Source organism: Carassius gibelio, chromosome A24 (assembly GCF_023724105.1).
Source record: "Carassius gibelio isolate Cgi1373 ecotype wild population from Czech Republic chromosome A24, carGib1.2-hapl.c, whole genome shotgun sequence".
Classification (NCBI taxonomy): Eukaryota; Metazoa; Chordata; class Actinopteri; order Cypriniformes; family Cyprinidae; genus Carassius; species Carassius gibelio.
Genome location: NC_068394.1, coordinates 2,306,808 through 2,326,970, shown reverse-complemented (window position 1 = coordinate 2,326,970; position 20,163 = coordinate 2,306,808). Strand labels below are relative to the sequence as shown.

At 35.7% G+C, this 20,163-nt stretch overlaps 1 protein-coding gene across 1 annotated transcript; it reads left to right on the top strand.

Moving 5' to 3' along the window:
• The first annotated feature begins 1,485 nt into the window (after positions 1 to 1,485).
• LOC127945838 (epidermal growth factor receptor kinase substrate 8-like protein 1) lies at positions 1,486 to 16,542 on the top strand. The gene is made up of 18 exons (XM_052541933.1): positions 1,486 to 1,530; positions 2,935 to 3,093; positions 4,297 to 4,446; positions 4,554 to 4,615; positions 5,569 to 5,675; positions 6,875 to 6,933; positions 8,446 to 8,575; positions 8,823 to 8,911; positions 9,839 to 9,913; positions 10,090 to 10,238; positions 10,318 to 10,456; positions 11,085 to 11,134; positions 11,291 to 11,387; positions 13,356 to 13,481; positions 13,575 to 13,695; positions 14,591 to 14,753; positions 14,995 to 15,127; positions 16,266 to 16,542. The coding sequence occupies exons 1-18, from the start codon at positions 1,501 to 1,503 to the stop codon at positions 16,350 to 16,352; spliced, it is 1,926 nt and encodes a 641-aa protein (XP_052397893.1). The 5' UTR covers positions 1,486 to 1,500; the 3' UTR covers positions 16,353 to 16,542.
• Positions 16,543 to 20,163: the final 3,621 nt, after the last annotated feature.

Sequence of the window (20,163 nt, the reverse complement as noted above, 5' to 3'; positions counted from 1 at the left end):
CGTTGCGTTAAATTCCAGCTGTCAATCACTAGTAAGTCCCGCCCAATCAGACAAAAACACACCAGCCATGCCCCGCCCACGTGGGACTGAACAGAGATAAAATTACACACACACACACACACACACACACACACACACACATATATATATATATATATATATATATATATATATATATATATATATATATATATATATCATTCGTAAAACGGTTTGGTCGCCATATCATGTGCTGGATAAAGAGTAGCTATGTGTAAAATTTAGTTAATAATAATAATCGGAAATTGGGGTCATATCTGCTAAAAGATCAAGTTTGAATTTTACATGTATGACCTCAAAGCTTATTTACAGACTAAAAGCCACAAAACTATTTTTGATTGCATTGACTATTTCAACTGTTTTAGTAAAGGGGATACACAGTATCAGACTAAATGAGCCAATAATGGTGAAAATAAGTTTAGAAATAGAGATAGGCCAGACAGATCACTTACCCAAGACATTTTTGCATCTGAGATTTCTCCTGCTATCTGTGAGAGGAATGTCTGGGCGGTAAAAACACTATCAAAATACATCTAGTTTTGAGAAAACTATTCAGAAGACAAACGTCGTGAGTGAGGTGAGTATAAGAGACTCATGCAATTTGAAATATTGTCCTACTTCATTTGTCTGATGGCTTTTACAGATGAATTGTCCATTGAATAGAGATGTTCTGCTTGACATATTATTTATGTGTGTCTCATTGAGGACTCTCTTCTGCCTATTGTCTATTGTATTCACGGCAATTTCTTAAAGGAACTGTTCATTCCTAAATGAATCTCCTGTCATCATTTACTCACATGCATGCCTTTCCAAACCTGTATGACTGACTTCTTAGGAACATAAAAGGAGATATATATATTTGCAGCTGAGATTGGTGAGCTTTGGTGGAAGACAACATTTTCAGCTAACAAGATCATAAACATGGCTCACTGGAATATAACACATTGACTTTTATGGTCTTTTTATGTTGTGTTTTGTCTTTTATGGAGTTTGACAGGCCCTGGCTGCTGTAAAAGAGCAGCTCGAACTCTTTATCCTAATCTTCTATTTCCCTTTGTGTTCCTTTGTAACATGAGGGTGAGTAAATGATGACATAGTGTTCATTTTGGGCTGAACTATTCCTTAAATGAGTCAGAGTTTCTGTCTGTTAATTTGTAAACCGTCTCTAAGCTCAGATAGTTGATTGTATTTAATTAATTCCTCATAATAAAGCATAAGCTCTCGGTGCATCAGTGTAAAAGAGAAGGAAGGTACTTAAAGTGTCTGTAAATTTGAGCTCGCATAACTGGCAGTCAGACAGGTCGAACGGGAGGAGAGAGACAGGGAAGGTGTAAAAATGACACGTTCTGAAGCTATTTATGAGTCGAAACGTCAGTCATATTTGAAGACTCACGTCACATATGCACATGTTTGATCTGTGATCTGTTGTGATCCACAGGTGTGTGACAGTCGATTGTGTTGATGGGGGTCATATCTCAATACCTGCTCACTGTGAGTATCATCAAGTGTTTGGCGTGCATGCGTGAGTGGGTAGTGTGCATGGTTTCCTCTGGGATTTTTAAAAAAGAGAGAGATAGAGAGAGTCTCCCCTCAAGTCAGAGATCATTTGTTTTCTAGATATAGCTTCAATGAAAGGAACAGTTCTCCCAAAATGAAATATATTCTTCTGAACATTTATTCGCACTCAGGTCATCCAAGATTGTGTTTGAAAAGAAAGCAAAGAAGCAAATCCATTATTAAGGCGCTTTTAATTTCAAATGGTTGCTTCTGGTTAAAATTAAATCCTCTCTCCATAATACTGCTTTCTCTAGAGGTCTGAACCAGGAGAGAAATCTGCACAGATTAAGATCCATTTACAACTGTCCGAAATGGTTCTAAACACATATGTTAAACAGTTAAAAATGTTTTAATGATGGATTTGTTTCTTACAAACACACAGCTTTTCTCTTCACAAGATGTTAACTGGTGGACTGGAGTGCTGTGGATTATTGTGATGTTTTTATCAGCTGTTTGGACTCTCATTCTGACGGCACCCATTCACTGCAGAGCATCCATTGCTGAGTGCTTAGTGATGGAATGCTACATTTCTTCAAATCTGTCAGAATGTAGTTACAAACTCATCTACATCTTGGATGGCCTGAGGACGACTAAGTTTTCAGCAAATGTTTATTTATTTTTTTGGGGTGAACTATTCCTTTAAGGGTTTGTTCAAATCACTAATTTAAAGTAATAGCAACAGTAATAGTAACTTCGGAAAGACAACTTAAACACGCCGTTTAACTACTACTAGGCTGAGGTTGAAAAAACAGGCACTTAAGTGAGTTATTATGCTGAATGAAATGCAATAAATAAACAAATACAAATGTGTGCTACCTAATAGGAATAAACAAGCGAGGACAAGACTTATTTCTTTATAGTACATGAATGGCTAGTTGATCCTATTATATGGGTGGAAGGACATTAAGTACCTAATATTTCTGTAGGAGAAACAGGGTGTGATGAGGTATGTGTAGTTGGTATGCCAACATGAGTCAACTTGATATCAGAGTTCATGTTAAGCACACAACTCTTCCTCATTAATTATCCAGTTTCGTTCAGAAATGTAATACATTCCATTAGTAAAACAAGTGCTGTTTCATTCTAAATTTAGAGCATTGGGGTTTTTGCTCATTTTAATGTACAGTAAATAACCAAATTTGGGGATTCTGGAAAGGTCATTTACAGTTAATTATTGATATCAGATAACTAGGATAAATGCAGAAAAGGGAGTTGAGGAGGTAATTCATGCATGATTCTGATAACTGTGTGTGCGTTGCCATGTTTTATGTTTATCTTTCTTTACAGCCTGATATCTCTGATGTTATTTTTTTCTTTCTTTTGTTTTTTTGAAACCAGCGGCTGGTGAGTTTTTCTTTGGGAGATGAGGGAGTGGATACTGTTGAAGAGGCTCTTTCACAGATTCCGCTTCTCGTTGATGCTTATCGGCTCTCCAGGGCAGAAGTTATTCTAGAGGTCTGGACCAACAAAGTCAGCCTGAAAGACAGAAACAGCCAGGTAAGAATACAACACAGAACAGAGCAACTTCATGCACTGCCATTAAAACAGTTGGGAGAATGAGAAAGAAAGCAAAGACAGAAACTAGCACGGTTCAAAAGCCTTTACAGTTTAAGTATGCATGCATTTGTCAAATGCAACAGATAATATATAGTAAAGGAATATAGTTCACCTAAAAATTAAATATGCTGAAAATGGACTCACCATCATGCCTTCCAAAATGTAGATTTAGAGTTTGTTTCTTCATCAGATTTGAAGAAATGCAGCATTACATTACTTGCTCAGCAATGCATTCACAGTGAATGGGTGCCGTCAGAACAAGAGTCCAAGTAGCTGATAAAAACATCACAATAATCCACACCTCTCCAGTCCATCAGTTAATGTCTTGAGAAGTCAAAAGTTGCGAGTTTGTACAAAATAAATCCAAAATTAATTTGCTGTTGCTGAAATATGAGTCCACAAACCATAATAATGCTTCCTCCAGTGAAAAAGCCATCTTGTCTGAATCAGGAGAGAAATCTGCACAAATCAAGCACTGTTTACAAGTGAAAGCAGTCCACAACAGAGCTAAACACATATGTCTGTGGATTTTTTTTTCACTGGACAAAACATTATTTTTACATATAGACTAGGATATTTTGGCCAGAAGCAACATTTTAAAGTTTAAAAACATCTTAATGTATTTTTTTTTCTTACAAACATGCAGCTTTTGACTTCACAAGATGGTAAATGATGGGCTGGAGTGGTGTGGAATGGATTACTTGTGGATTATTGTGATGTTTTGTATCAGTTGTTTGGACTCTCATTCTGACGGCACCCATTCACTGCAGAGCATCCATTGGTAAGCAATAATGTAAATCTTCAGCAAGTTGTACTTTTTGGGTGAACCGTCCCTTTGACTTGAATGCAATGCAATGCAATATGAGCCTCTTTGGATAAAAGCATCTGCTAAAATGCATAAATGTAAAATGTTATGTTCAATGCATACTGGAGTAAAGGACTTTGAGACTTCAATAATGATGCTTGTGAGGAGAAAATATCCTGCAGCATTTAACACTTAATCTAATGCAACAAAAGTTCACAAGTTTTAGATGTCACTCAAATACATTTTGGACAACTGTATGTTTGTGAAACATTGCATGCTCTACAGAATATAAATTTTATGAATGCTTATTAAATGTTCCATGATTGACCATTAATGAGGAATTGGAGGAGTTTGCCGTGTCGTCTCTTCTCCGCTGCGATTGCATTAATTCCCCATCTGTCAGTGATCCATCCCTTCTCCTGCTGGTTAGTCAGAGCTGCACCCAGAAGAGGCCAAGCGTGTATTTCTTCAGCTCTGCATCTGTCAAAGTGAGGCGAGTTTGACTCATTCAGATTCAGGTGATACTGTAGTGACTGTCCAAGCAGAAACTCCGCCTCTTTGATGACATCACTCTCTACCTGTTTGCATGTTTCAGTCAGAGAACATCAGAGATGACATCAAGCGAGTCGTGGCGCATTACACAATAAGAGCAAACAGGTACGGATCTTAACACTCGGGTGATGTTCCACAGTGTGTGCACAACCTAGAGAAACAGAACCTGTTAGCAAGAAGATAAACCGGTTTAACCGGTTTCTACATACCTCACGAAGGCGTGACTGAGAGTATAGGGTGACAGAGAGACAGATTTGCAAAGGGAAAAGATTCATTCGACCTTGACTGTTGTTAAGGACTAAACACTTACAAGACAAGCAGGACTCAAGTAAGGTACAGTGTGTTATCTTTATCTGTATATGTGCTTATCAGCTACAAATGACTGAAACTGTGTGTGTGTGTGTGTGTGTGTGTCTGTTTAGAGCAGGAAACATGCCAAACTAAACTCGAGGCATCTCAATGTCAAACTGAATGCCAAACGTGTTTTCTGGGATTTGCGAGATTTTTTTTTATCGATGAGTATATGTAGGTTAACTAAGACCTTACAGACAGAATTAATGTTGAAAGTGAGCAAAATCTGACTAAAGTTCACTTTACAGATAAAAATATTAAATTCGATAATGTTTTTTCATTCTAAAAATGCAGTTTTATTTCAGGGTTTGTCTTAACGTGTATTTAAAAAAAATAAAATGGTATGTCATTTAATGCACAGCTCTTTCCTCGACTTTGTAGTTTTTAAATAAATTTAACCTTGACTCATTTTCATAGCTAAGTAAACGAACTTGATTCAAAAAGGGTGTTTCATTTCTGTCCAAGTCTTTATTTGGAAGATAATATCTTGATTTTTTCCAGTGTGTGTGCACATATGGGCGTTTTTGGATGTTTGATGTGATTGTTAGTGACTCATTGTGTGCCGGCAATTAAATCACATTTTAAGACACTGTGACGTACATCAAAACCCACTGAAATGCTGCAAATCTGCTCATTGTGCGGGACTAGCACACACTTTCATTCTGCGTAAAGAGAGTGTTGTTGTTATGTCAATGTGTGTGTTTCAGGCTCTCAGAGTCCAGTATGAATATTTCGGGAATCCCGAGTCCACCGTACACCCAAGCCCCAAATCCACCCTCACCTAACCCTCCTCCACCCTACCCCGGCACCAGAGGTGTGTGTGACCCAATACTAATCAATACTGATTATAAACAGACACACACTGTTACAAACCACTGTAAACTTTTGACAGTAACATGCTGTTTTTCATTCAAACAGTGCATGCTGGGTAATGTTCCTCATTTTCGAGAAAGTAGCTGATGCTATTTATCGTTTAATTGACAGTGTTCAAAGTCGACATTCAGAGGCTGTGTTTCAAATCACACGTACACTTTTGTAGTTCTTGTATGTGTCTTGTTTTTTCTTTTTTCTTCAGTGATTCTGTTTGTTAATAGCAGGTGTTCATTACTAATGCTCAATCATGAATTCATCACAGAATTATCTCATTAACCTCATTGATTCAGTTTTACTCTAACACTATGTAGTGTGCACACATTAAAAACTTAGGATTTGTTGTGGGGTTTAATTAAAGATGTAATATGAAGAAAAAACAGCATGAACCGTAATTTAACAGTAATAAACTGTAATTAATTTAAGGCAACAATCGGTAGAAAAAACAGTTGCCAGTAAATAACTGTTTTTTTACAGTTTGCTGCCGTTAAGTCGAGGAAAAAAAAAACTGTAATATACTGTAAAACATAAAAGTCAGATTTACCAAATGAAAAAAGTTAATGTGACTGAAATATTTGTGAACATCCATAGAAAAAGAGTTATGCAAAGTCATACGCTGAGAAGGAGAATAAATATTGAACTCAACTGTATTAATGTGTTTTTACACAAGAGAGATCTTTTATTTTAATGTAGGTTTTGGGTCACCATTGTGCAGGAGAGTAGAGTCCGTGCTTTAGTCAATGATGAGCCAAAAACACTGATGTCTACTGCTTTATTTAAAGATATTGAATGTGGAGTTGTTGATATAGTGTGGATGTCTGTGTTGAGTATTTCAGCACATGCATGTGTGTGCTAGCTGACAATGAACTGCAGTGATTTGAGTAAAAGTGGTCTCGAATAAAATATTTTCACCATAATAAATCGTATGAATGCTTGTTTTAAAACTTGAACTGTTTGAACCAATGGGAGCAGAGTTCATTTCCATGGTAGAATTACGGTAAAACACTGTAAAAAGTTAAGAGTTAACGATTGAGAGCTGTAAACTAACAGTACCTTACTAGCAACCCTGCTGCCAGTAAATTACTGTTATTTAATTCCAGAATGTTTTACAGTGCAGGTTAACACGCTCTTCCTCAATTCTAGCTAACGGATTGGTGAACGGTCAACCTGATAAATCATTCCTTAGGGCTGAGATGGAAGTGGTGAGTACATCTAAACAAATGCTATATACACATTACTATTTTTAATGTTTTTGAAAGAAGTTTCTTCTGCTCATCAAGCCTGCATTTATTTGATCAAAATTACAGAAAAACTGTAATATTGTGAAATATTATTACAACTTGAAAATAATAGTTTTCTATTTGAATATACCTAAAAAAATTATTTATTCCTGTGATGCAAAGCTGAATTTTCAGCATCATTCCTCCAGCCTTCAGTGTCACATGTAACATCAGTCGATCACATGATCATTTAGAAATCATTCTAATATTCTGATTTATTATGAGTGTTGGAAACAGTTCTGCTGTCTAATATATTTGATCAATAAAAGGTTGAAAAGAACTGCATTTATATATATATATATATATAAAAAAAAAATCTTATAATATATATTCTAATAATATATTTTCTTTACTATCACTTTTTATCAATTTAACACATCCTTGCTGAATAAAAGTAAATTAATTAAAAAAAAGACAGAAAAAAAATTACTGACCAGTAGTGTATATTGTTATTACTAAATATTTATATTTTAAAAACATAGCTTCCTTTTTTTACTTTTTTTTATTCATCAAAGTATCCTAAAAAGTATCATATGTTCTGAAAAAATAATCATGATTTCTAAAGGATCATGTGATAATGATCCTAAAAATTCAGCTTTGCATCACAGAAATAAATGATAATTTAGAGTATAATACATTTAAAAACAATTATTTTAATTTGTAATAATATATCACAATATTAAAAAAAAATTCTGTATTTTTGATCAAATAAATGCAGGCTTGATGAGCAGAAGAAACTTCTTTCAAAAACATTATATATATATATACACACACACACACACACACACACACACACACACGCACTCATATATACAGTGTAAAATATAAAGGCAATTCATATAAATTAAATATATTATGCTTGATTTGTGCTCAGTTATTATTTATGACAAATTATTAATAATGGTTCTTTCTATTATCAATTATTTTGTTATATAAATATTTATATAACTGGAACTTTTGAATGTTCGTTTATCACATTTTCCACAAAAAAAAAAATTAAACACTGATGACAATAAATGTTTCTTGAGCTGCAAATCAGCATATTAAAATTATTTCTGAAGATCATGTGACACTTAAGACTGGAGGAATGATGCTGAAAATACAGCTTTGATGCAGGAATAAATAACATATTACAATATAGGTAAATATACAGCATAGGAGGCTTTCAAAAGCATATTTTCCCTGGAGGAAGTGTTATTATGGTTTATGGACTCATATATACATGCAAAACATCTGGGCACATTTTCAGCCGTTCTCTCCTCCAAGTCTAGCTGGATCCATGTTTAGTTCAGTCAGTGGAGCTTTATGACCCTCAGTTTGACCATTAACATGACCGACGACGTCACACTGATATCCCTGTTTACATTAACCACCAAACCAAGGATCTCTGCATGTATTTTTATTGCTAACCGCCTCGTTCCTCTCTATTTCTAGGAGTTGCTTAATCACTGTTTTGATGATATCGAAGCGTTCATCGGAAAGCTGCAGCAGTCAGCGGAGGCTCAGATTATCCTCGAGCAAAGGAGCAAAAAGAAGAAGAAAAGCCAGAAGAAAAGTGCAGATGGTATGAGTCTACCTATGGGAAAAAATCAAACCTGAGCGCTTAATAAAAGTTCCTAGTGTGTTCAGGACATCAGCTGATGGGAAAGTGTTAATAATATCACACCTGCATCATCTTAAGCTAAAACAAGCCTGAGTTTGTTCCAAGACCATAATGCACCTGGAAATCTTTAGTTACAGGTTTCATTGCATCTTGTTAACAGCACACGTGATCAGTGTTTTAGAGTTTGTTGTGTGTTTGTGTTTTACAGAGGATCTGCTCACAGCTAAAGCCAAACCGCCTTCTGAGAAAGAGTTTCTCGACACTTTTCAGAAGTTCAAATACAGCTTCAGTCTGTTGGTGAGTCATCAATCGTCACGTCAGTATTAAATAATAAATACATAAAAAAATTAAATGATGGGTAACCCTTTACAATAAGGTTCCATTTGTTAAACAAACTAATAAATAAAAAATATTTGAAAAGCATTTATTAATCTCAGATCGGAATAATTGCAACATATTTTAATACATTATTAAAATCGAAAGTTATATTTGTTCATATGCATAATGGACCTAACATGAACTAACAACAAACTTCACAATGTTCACATAGATTTATAAATACTTTAATAAATGTATTCCTCATTGATAGTTAATAGGAGTTAATGCATTAATTAATGTTAACTAATTAGCCATTTTATCAAAGCATTACTAACATTACTACTATTAATGAATAATTTCTTAATTTGAAATGTAATTATTTAATAATAACAACAATACAATTATTTATTGTTTAATTATTTTTTAGAAGATTTATATTTAGTATTTAATTATTTGCCAGATAATGTGAGTCAGAAAATTTAGTTTATCCATTAACTTGTTAAATGTATTATTTATTATAAAATATATATATAAATCATAAACACTAGAACACTATCACTATTAAAAACTTTATACAGTATTTTTAAAAAAATTATTAATAATAATTAATACAAATATATATATAATTTCTTATTATAACTCATGTGAAATAAATGACTTGAGAAGCTATAGTGCAATAAAACATAAATATTAATTGTATTAATTTATAATAATTACTATATTAATTGTTATTGTCTAATAAGTTAATGTAATAATAACTAATATTATATTATATAATTATTTATTGTTATTAATATTGTTAATAATCATTATTGCTATTAATAATATTATAACACTGAACTATTAAGCAGTGCGGTGTCATATATCTTCTCTCAGGTATTCATAAGTGCATTGTTTGTTTTACAGGCACGGTTAAAATTTGCCATCTCCAATCCGACCTCAGAGGAGCTGGTGCATTACATCTTTAAACCACTCGAAATGGTAAATGTGTTTGCATTGATATGCTTGCTCATATTTCTCCTGTGCAGAGCTTTACAGGCCTTTGTTTTGTGCTACATTGTGTTTCATCAAATGTTTGCACACTATTGTGTGGAGAAAGGTCTTGTTCGCTGTTAAGTGCACTTAAATAATTGAGCTGTATTTGTGTGTGTTTGTAGATCGTGAAGGCTACAGGAGGTCCTGGTTTCGCAGCATCCGTCTCCAGCCCGGCTATGACACAAGGAGCCGTGACTCTGCTACAGAACAACCTGACAGCACAGGAAAATGCATTATGGGTGTCTTTAGGGCCCAACTGGACACAACACAGGTACACGGTGCAGAACTGTCATTTTTGGAGATGTGTTCCTCTGAAGTGCACATGCTGATGGCTGGCTACCTTCATGTAGATCTGCTCTGCGGAGCCCCGTGGCGCCGTACACACTCGTGTTTCAGGACGGATGGAAACCGCCGGGGTCACACGCTGCTGGATGGGTCGATCCTGTGGAGCTGGAACACAGACAGGACGCAGAGATCTCAAAAGTAGAGGTTAAATGATCTAATAATGTAACATTCGAAAGTTTGCTTTGGTATTGTTTTTACACTGATCAAGGCAGCATTTATTTGGTTAAAAATACATTAAAAAACATTAATATTTTTACAGTTTAAACTAACCATTTTATATCGTAATCTATTGTAAAACATAATTTATTTCTGTGATGCACAGCTGTATTTTCAGCATCATTCCTCCACTCTTCAGTGTCACATGATCTTGAGAAATCATTCTGATATACTGCTCAAGAAACATTTATGATTATTAGCAATGTTGCATACAGTTGTACTGCTTTATGATTTGTTAAAACTGTGATACATTGAACAGACAGTTCAAAAGATCAGCATTTATTTGAATGTTTGAATCTTTTATAACATTATAAATGTCTTGACTGTCACTTTTGATCAATTTAATGCATCCTTGCTGAATAAAAGTATTAACAGTGCACATACTGGTTAGCATCTTTAAATTAAAATATAATCACATTTTCTTAGCCGCTATGCTGAACAAACAGTCAGATGTAAAACATATAGTAAAAACAGATTTAAATGTAATTTGATTTTGATTGTGTTGAGTGTTTGTGATGTTATTGCTAACGTGATGAATCGTGTGTGTGTCACTCAGCTGACTCCGTCTGACCGTCACACTGCTCCCGTTCAGACTACAGACCAACCGTAAGTTTGATTCACATCTGAAGAATCAGTCGAACCATTTGGGATGTGTCCATGTCAGTCACGGTGTTCAGTATGAATGACCAGGGTTTGTTCACACAAATAACAAAAGAATAACGCGATATGATCTGAGAAAACGTCTCTGTCTCTCTTCCTCAGTGATGGCGGAAATAAAGAGCGCTTGTATCGCTGCAGTTATGACTTTGTTGCAAGGAACAACAGTGAGCTGTCTGTACTTCACGGAGAGACACTAGAGGTTACACACACACACACACACTCAACCTCACACTTTCACGCACACACACACTCAACCTCACACTTACACACACACACACAACCTCACACTTACACACACACACACACACAACCTCACACTTACACACACACACACTCACTCACTCACTCACTTACTCACACACACACACTCAACCTCACACTTTCACGCACACACACACACACACACACACTCAACCTCACACTTACACACACACACACAACCTCACACTTACACACACACACACACACAACCTCACACTTACACACACACACACTCACTCACTCACTCACTTACTCACACACACACACTCACGCTCGCTCACACACACACAACCTCACACTTACACACACACACACACACACTCACTCACTCACTCACTCACTCACTCACTTACACACACTCACGCTCACACACTCACACTCAACCTCACACTTACACACACACTCACGCTAACTCACACACATACACACTCACACACACACACACACACACACTCACTCACTCACTCACTCACTTACACACACTCACGCTCACACACTCACACTCAACCTCACACTCACACACACACTCACGCTAACTCACACACATACACACTCACACACACACACACACACACACACACACTCACTCACTCACTCACTCACTCACACACACACACACACACACACACACACACTCAACCTCACACTTACACACACACACACAACCTCACACTTACACACACACACACACACACAACCTCACACTTACACACACACACACTCACTCACTCACTCACTTACTCACACACACACACTCACGCTCGCTCACACACACACAACCTCACACTTACACACACACACACACACACACACACTCACTCACTCACTCACTCACTTACACACACTCACGCTCACACACTCACACTCAACCTCACACTTACACACACACTCACGCTAACTCACACACATACACACTCACACACACACACACACACACACACACTCACTCACTCACTCACTCACTTACACACACTCACGCTCACACACTCACACTCAACCTCACACTTACACACACACTCACGCTAACTCACACACATACACACTCACACACACACACACACACACACACTCAACCTCACACTTACACACACACACACAACCTCACACTTACACACACACACACACACAACCTCACACTTACACACACACACACTCACTCACTCACTCACTTACTCACACACACACACTCACGCTCACTCACACACACACAACCTCACACTTACACACACACACACTCACTCACTCACTCACTCACTCACTCACACACACTCACGCTCACACACTCACACTCAACCTCACACTTACACACACACTCACGCTAACTCACACACTCACTCACTCACTCACTTACACACACTCACGCTCACACACTCACACTCAACCTCACACTTACACACACACTCACGCTAACTCACACACATACACACTCACACACACACACACACACTCACTCACTCACTCACTCACTCACACACACACACACACACACACACACACTCAACCTCGAACTTACACACACACACACACACACACTCACGCTGACTCATTCACACACACTCACTCGCACAATCACTCACTCATTTATATACACACACACATACACTCAACCTCACACTTACACACACACACACACGCTAACTCACTCTCTCTCACACACACACACACACACATTATTTTTGGAGATATATAATTGTTATTTTTATAAAATATAATAATTATAACAATAATGTTATTCATTAATTAGACCAAAATGTTAAATTTCTGAATCAAAATTGATTAAATATATATAACCTCAAAAAGTAAATAAATGTACAATATATATGTTTTTCTGAAATTCTAAAATAATAAACAGATGCATCAATAATACAAATAAGCATCGTTTTCCTGTTGTTTGTCCATGCTCCAGGTGGTGGAGTCCTCTAACCGCTGGTGGAAGTGTCGTAATAAGTTTAATGAAGTGGGATTCGTGCCGTTTAACATCCTGGAGCCGGTGACACACATCGACAACCCTGTGCTTCACAAAACCCCAAAGGTACAGCCCCACACCAGAACACCCCTCATCTCCTCCTCCTCCTCCTCCTCCTTCTTCTTCTTCTTCTGACACTTCTTCTTCTCTCTGTTTCAGCCTCCCGCTGCTCCACCGATGTTCAACACCCTGCCCAGCATGTCCACCGCGACCTCTGACCCCAGGAGCACACGGCCACGCAGCATGATCCTCGGATCCATGTCTGATGACACGGAGAAAGGTACAAACCTAAATGAAAATTAGAAATATTGCTTTGGTGACTAACTGAATTAGCAGAAATACAAAAATTGCTCCAACTGAAATTACAAATAAATTAAAGATAAATAAATAAAAAAAATTTAAAAGATAAAAATAAAAAACATAACAAAGTTACTGAAACTTAAACTAAAATCTAAATCTAAATATTTAATTAGCACGTTTTTGTCATTTTTATGTTTTAAGCACGTCTATAAAGCTTTCAGTTTTAGCTTGCTTAGTTATTTAAGTACTTCAACTTAAAATAAGAAATGTTGCTTTGGCAGCTAGCTGAAATAAAAGAAGTTTATTTTTGTTTATTTCAGTTAATATTTTTTTTAAATATAATTTATAATTTGTATTGTTTTGGTTTTTAGTTTTATTTAACAATAATAATCCATTGTAAAATATTAAAATAATGCTTATGTAATTATTCAAACTACCTCTAAAAGAAAACTTTTGAAATAATAATAATAGGAATAATAATCTAAATTGATATATACATATAAATGTAAAACTCCTTGAATGTAAAAGTCGCTGAACAATTTTCCCAAACTTGATACTTCCTATAAATGTTATTATATTATCATTGATATTTTGAATTAACAATGTTTTTTTATATTAGTTTACATTTTTGTAATTTTGTTATGTTTTTGTCATTTAGTCATTAGTTTTTTTATATGTCTATTTAATTTTTACTTAATATATTTTATTTATTTATCTTTTCAGTTAATGTTTTTTTTTTTATCTTAGGTATTTTTACCCTGCTGAAAATGTAAAAATGATCATTTTAAATATGAATAAACGCTGTAATCTGATCTGGTGCTCACGGGCAGGTGTCTCTGTCTTGTGCTCGTGTTGATTGGCTGGTTGTGTGTCAGTGATGCAGGTGAATGATGAGCTGCTTCACCGTTTGACCAGTGGGAAGAATCTGTCTCCTCGTCTGGTCATCCCTCGCTCGGCAGAGACGTCCATCCCGCTGGACTACAGCTCGCCGCCCGCTGAGGTGGAAAACTGGCTGCGCAAGAAAGGCTTCAGTGAACCGTGAGTCTCACACAGATCACACTTTACAACAGCAATCGGTCAGCTATTAGTAATAATACTCCACCTGTAACACCTCACATCACCATTTCTATGAGCTAGCTATAGTATGATTAACATGATGCGTTTTTTCTCTTAGTACAATATATCCTCGTTTCAGTCCAGATTTATCTGATCATAGCGTGTAGTATGTAATGATGTGCTAGCTGTGGTCAGTGAATGGCTGTTGCTGATGTGTGTGCAGGACTGTCCAGTGTCTGCGGGTTCTGAACGGAGCTCAGCTGTTCTCTCTGAATAAAGAAGAGCTACGCGCTGTTATTCCTGAAGAGGGCGCTCGAGTCTACAGTCAGCTGACCGTCCAGAGAGCGCAGATAGAGGTGCATCAGTCCAAACATATCATACACTTCTCTGCTGTTTTACTTGAAGCTGCATATAATGATTGATGAATGCTTCATTCTAACTCTACCTATAAAAGAAAACTTTTTTTTTAAAATGTAAAAAAAAACGTTCTACAGTACATTTAAAAATGTGCATATACGAATCATTTTTACAAATTGCTCTCAACATTCTGAAAGGTCACAGAGGTCACAACACTAAATGTAAACATACATCCCCTGATGTGCAGCATGATCTCGGTTTATTAAAATAAAAATATGTTTTATGCTGGATTAGTAGCTAGAAACCTTTCAATCAAAATTAAAACATTGCCACTATAAAATCCATGCAGTTCAGTGTTATTTTACTGCAACTGATATATTATTATAGTACATGCAGTGTGTGTGTATAATATAAAATAATTAATTAGTAATTTTATGTTTTGTAATTTATATTCGTTTTATTAGTTTATTATTTATTTATCCATATAATATTAATTTTAAATTATTAGTTTTCCTAATTGGTTTTATTATTTTATTAGTTCAACTTCAACTAAAATAAAAATAAAAATTATTTATATTAAATAAATAAAAAAACAGCTGAGAGCTAGCCAAAATGAAATAATTTTGTCATTTAATATTGTATTTTATTTCAGTTGATATTAATTTTAAATTTTAAATAGTTTTTTTTTTTCACAATAGCACTGACGCAGTAATAATCTTTGCAATTTCATTCGGTGCCACTATTTTCTATATATTGCAATTGAGATTTAAAACAGTTCTGTAAAATACCGAAACCATTGTGTGAGGGTCTAAGCTATCATGTTTCATATTTTAAAACACTGACAAATTATTAGAAGGTTTCTTACTTTATTATTTGAAAATAGCTGCCACTATACAGAGTCTGAAACACTGGATCTCTCTGCAAAGCAATGCAATAACAACCTGCTTTAGAATGCTTTAACATCACAGTGTAAGATGTGTTAGTGTTGTGGTAGTTTCCGTTCAACATGCATGGACACCCAGATTAATATCCTGACTTAATATGCAATAACCAACTTATCAAGCAATTTCATCTTGACAGCCAGTGATCATGTATTTCCCACACATGCATCTAACCGTCTGTCTCTCTGTCTGTCAGGACGCTCACAGAGCCACAGAGCTGGAGACGGTGATGGAGAAGCAGAAGATGAAGATGGATTTGACACAAGAGAGTGGAACTTTATAGAGATCTATTAAATGTGCACATGTGATACACACCAAGATCATTTACCTTATTGTAACCTGCTTCAAAGATGATTTTGTTTTCCGGTTTAGCTTTACAGCATGAAATGTAAAATGTAAATCTTCACAATTGTGTACAAACCTCTGTGTAATATGGGTTAATATATTCTCAATAAATGCATTTAATGCACTAACGAGAAACTAGCAAATCCTCTGTGTCCTCAAGAGGGCGCCAGACACCAACTAACTAACTAACTAACCACTCAAAAACTCACTAAAATAAAGCACATCAATAACTCTTCTAGGATCTGAACCTGGAACCGTTGAGTTACCAGTCTTTATCTAGTGCTAAAATACACAAGAAACACTGAGGACTCAAGATACTGAAGGTCCATCGATCTCTACATGCACTAAAACAGCAACAGCATTAGTAATTGTTATACTTAACTAAGTAATGGCATTAATATAAGTCGCAAAGCCTGACCAGTTTATATGGGTCCAAATGAATAATTAAACTTTTGGTTTTAGTTTTGTTGTTTAGGGACTAAAATCCTAAATATGAAGCCAAAGCAAATGCAAGTATTGCTCCATTGCTTGGTCAGCTGAAGTACAAATTTACTTTACTGTGACTTTAGGACAGAAAATACTGACTCACTAATACAACAGAAGTGTTTTCATACGTTCAGATAAACTGATATATGCTGCTGTCTGTGGCGGGGGGACTAAAATGATGCAAAATAACAATTAATGGAGATAAAATATGAAAACTTATTTCAGGTAGAACATTTCTAATTGTCATGTGACTAAAAGCTAACTTTCTCTTTTATAAGTATATACAGTAGTACATAGTCTTTGCTGGCTCCTGTACTGAACACATGCATCAAGATTTGATATGTGCTCTGTGTGTGTGTGTGTGTGTGTGTGTGTGTGTTAATTTGGCTGTGAGCTCAGGTGTCAGGTGTGTGAGGTGAGGAGTGTGTGTTTATATGTTTGATTAAACCAGCTTTGTGTGTTTGTGTGTGAGATTCATCAGCTAATTAAACCCATATTATGATTTCACACACACTGAACCTGTACAAACATTACTCAAACTCTCTACTGTATGAAGGTGAAAGAGAGCTGTCCGTTAGTCTTCGCTCATCTCAATGGCAGTGACGATGAAGCAAAACCTAAATCTAAATCTAAGTCAACTGGAGTTAAATATTAAGAATTAAATATTAGTTTGATAAGATTTATGAATTTTTTTTATTTCCAGTTTATTTATTTGGTTGTTTATATTTTTAATGCATGGAAATATGTGTAAGGAGTAAATGTCACATTAATTTGCATATGTATGCATTTGAACCTTAACATTGAAAATTGCATATTTAGTTTGTAAAACAAGTTTCTATCTTGTTTGGGCTCATTTGTTACAAATTTATATATTTTGGAATAAAAAAACGAGAATGAAACGTGAATTGCATTCAAAGACATTTCAGAAAACGATGCATGAAATCAAGTTTGTTTAGCTAGAAGCATTTACTTCTTGCATAAACATTTGTTTATTCTTTTTAAATGTATTTACTCTTTTTATATTTATTGCATTTTTCAATTATTTGATGCATGGATATTTTTATATATACATGTTACATGAAAGTATACAGTATGCATTTGAGATTTTGTTAAAGTGCCCCTATTATGCCATTTTTAAGGTTGCTAAAATTGTTTTATGAGTCTCCTAAAACAGGTTTACATGCATGCACGGTCAAAAAACACGTTAGTTTCATCAGAAAATAGATTTAATTTTAACTCATATCTAATTTATTCATAAACGACTCGTGCGAAGCAGTTCACAGAATATGTCTTTCTAAACCCCTCCTTTCCGTGAGCCCTCACTGCTGTGATTGGTCAGATGGCCCAGTCTTTTGTGATTGGTCTACCAACATACAGTGCACGTCGGAAACCAAACGCCAATTGCCATGGCATAATGCATGACAGGTAATAGTCGAAAAGGCATTGTAGAGACACTTTAATCAGCCTTAAGACTGAACATTTTATATTTAGCACATCTTGTTTTGCATATTGATATATTCTGGAATAAAAAACATTGTATTGTTGTCATGGATTACACATTTCAGTACACGGTGCATGGAATCAAGTTTGCGTAGCTAGAGAAACGTCCAGGCCTTCGCATAAAGTTTCTCCTCATATCCTGACTTTGAGACGCTCGCTGCACCTGTTCAGGATTTCTACTGAAATGCTCTAGTATGTCTCTTTGTGTGTGTGTGTGTGTGTGTCAATATCCAGACTGGATATTTCACATGAGAGCAGGAAGATGACCTCTGACCTTTGATCTCTGTGGAGTTCGTGTTTCTGTTGGGACTCTCAGGTTCTCATGGCCCCTGCAGGTGAACATCATTTCAAACACATTCCAGGATCCTGCACCTGCAGCCGTGCGGCACGTGTGTGTGTGTGTGTGTGTGTGTGTGTCACTCAGCAGGCCGTGATAATGACACAAAGCCTCTTTGGATGCGACCGCTCGCTCCAACACCAGTCGCAGTGAAGATGATGAAAATTCCCTCACAACATCTTCTCTTTTCAGCCTCTCCTTCTCTTTTCTCCCGACACTGAGAAAAACGAGGACGGAATAATGAGAAAAATTCAAGTGGGATAATGTACAGGATTTTGGACAGCCATCTGACACGCTCCAGAAATGTTAATTCTAGCAGAACATCAGAAACATTCCAGTGAATATCGGGAACACTTTACTGGAAATACAGTCATCACCTCAAAATCTTCCCTAAAACATCAGACATGCTGCTTGTATTCCAGATGAGAATGTAAAGAAAAACCTAGCGCTCTACACAAGACAACTTTAGGGTTTGTTTATGGTATGTTTTTATATAAAGATAATTATTATTCCTACAGACCAACCCAAACCTTTAAAGAAAATGCTTTGCACTTCTGTATGCAAACAATAAATAAAAATGAAAATCATCATAATGATAAAAAAAATGAAAACATGAAATTAAAGTGGAAAAACTAGTATAAGAATTGCCTATTAAACATGAAAGCAAAATTCTGTTACACATTTATTTGTCTATGTAAATGAGAACATGACAAAGTTGTTATATAAAATTAATTGTTATTCCAACAGTCTAACACAAACCATTAATACATGAAAACAACAAATTAAAAAAATAATTATTCCAATAGACTAAATCAAACTTTAAAGAAAAATGTTTAGCATTTATATATATATATATATATTAAATGCTAGTGAATTACACAATTAATTACAAAGAAATGTCACTGAATAAAGTAGAATATATTTGAAAATTACAGTAGAAAGATTGAAATTACAAAAAAAAAAAATATATATATATATATAAAAGAAAAACCTTTATAACAATCTTTTGATTAAGAACGTCAATGGGTGTTCCCTAAAGAGCTTCAGTTAACTTTTGGAGGCAGTTTGCTCCATTAACTATAGATAAGTAACCAAACACACACACACACACACACACTGGGTGGTCTGGACAATAAAGACAGTGTGTGTGCGGGTGCATCTTTGATCACTGTGTGTGTGTGTGTGTGTGTGTGTGTGTGTGTGTGTGTGTGTGTGTGTGTGTGTGTGTGTGTGTGTATGGGTGTGTGTGTGTGTGTGTGTGTTTGAAAAGTTTTAGGATCGTCATCAGTGAACTAAAATGCTGCTTATTTTAAATGAGGCGAGGATTAAACCCAGACTCCACCTAACAAGACCAATGGGAATACAAAACAAGTGTGTGTGTGTGTGTGTGTGTGTGTGTGTGTCTGGCAGACTTGCCTCTTTTCTT

What these genes read in the sequence shown, in the direction of transcription:
- LOC127945838 (XM_052541933.1), top strand. Translation starts at nt 1,501, where the DNA reads ATGGGGGTCATATCTCAATACCTGCTCACT. An exon ending in ACCCTACCCCGGCACCAGAG is followed by an intron (nt 5,676 to 6,874) that starts GTGTGTGTGACC and finishes CCTCAATTCTAG; the next exon opens with CTAACGGATTGGTGAACGGT. An exon ending in TTAGGGCTGAGATGGAAGTG is followed by an intron (nt 6,934 to 8,445) that starts GTGAGTACATCT and finishes CTCTATTTCTAG; the next exon opens with GAGTTGCTTAATCACTGTTT.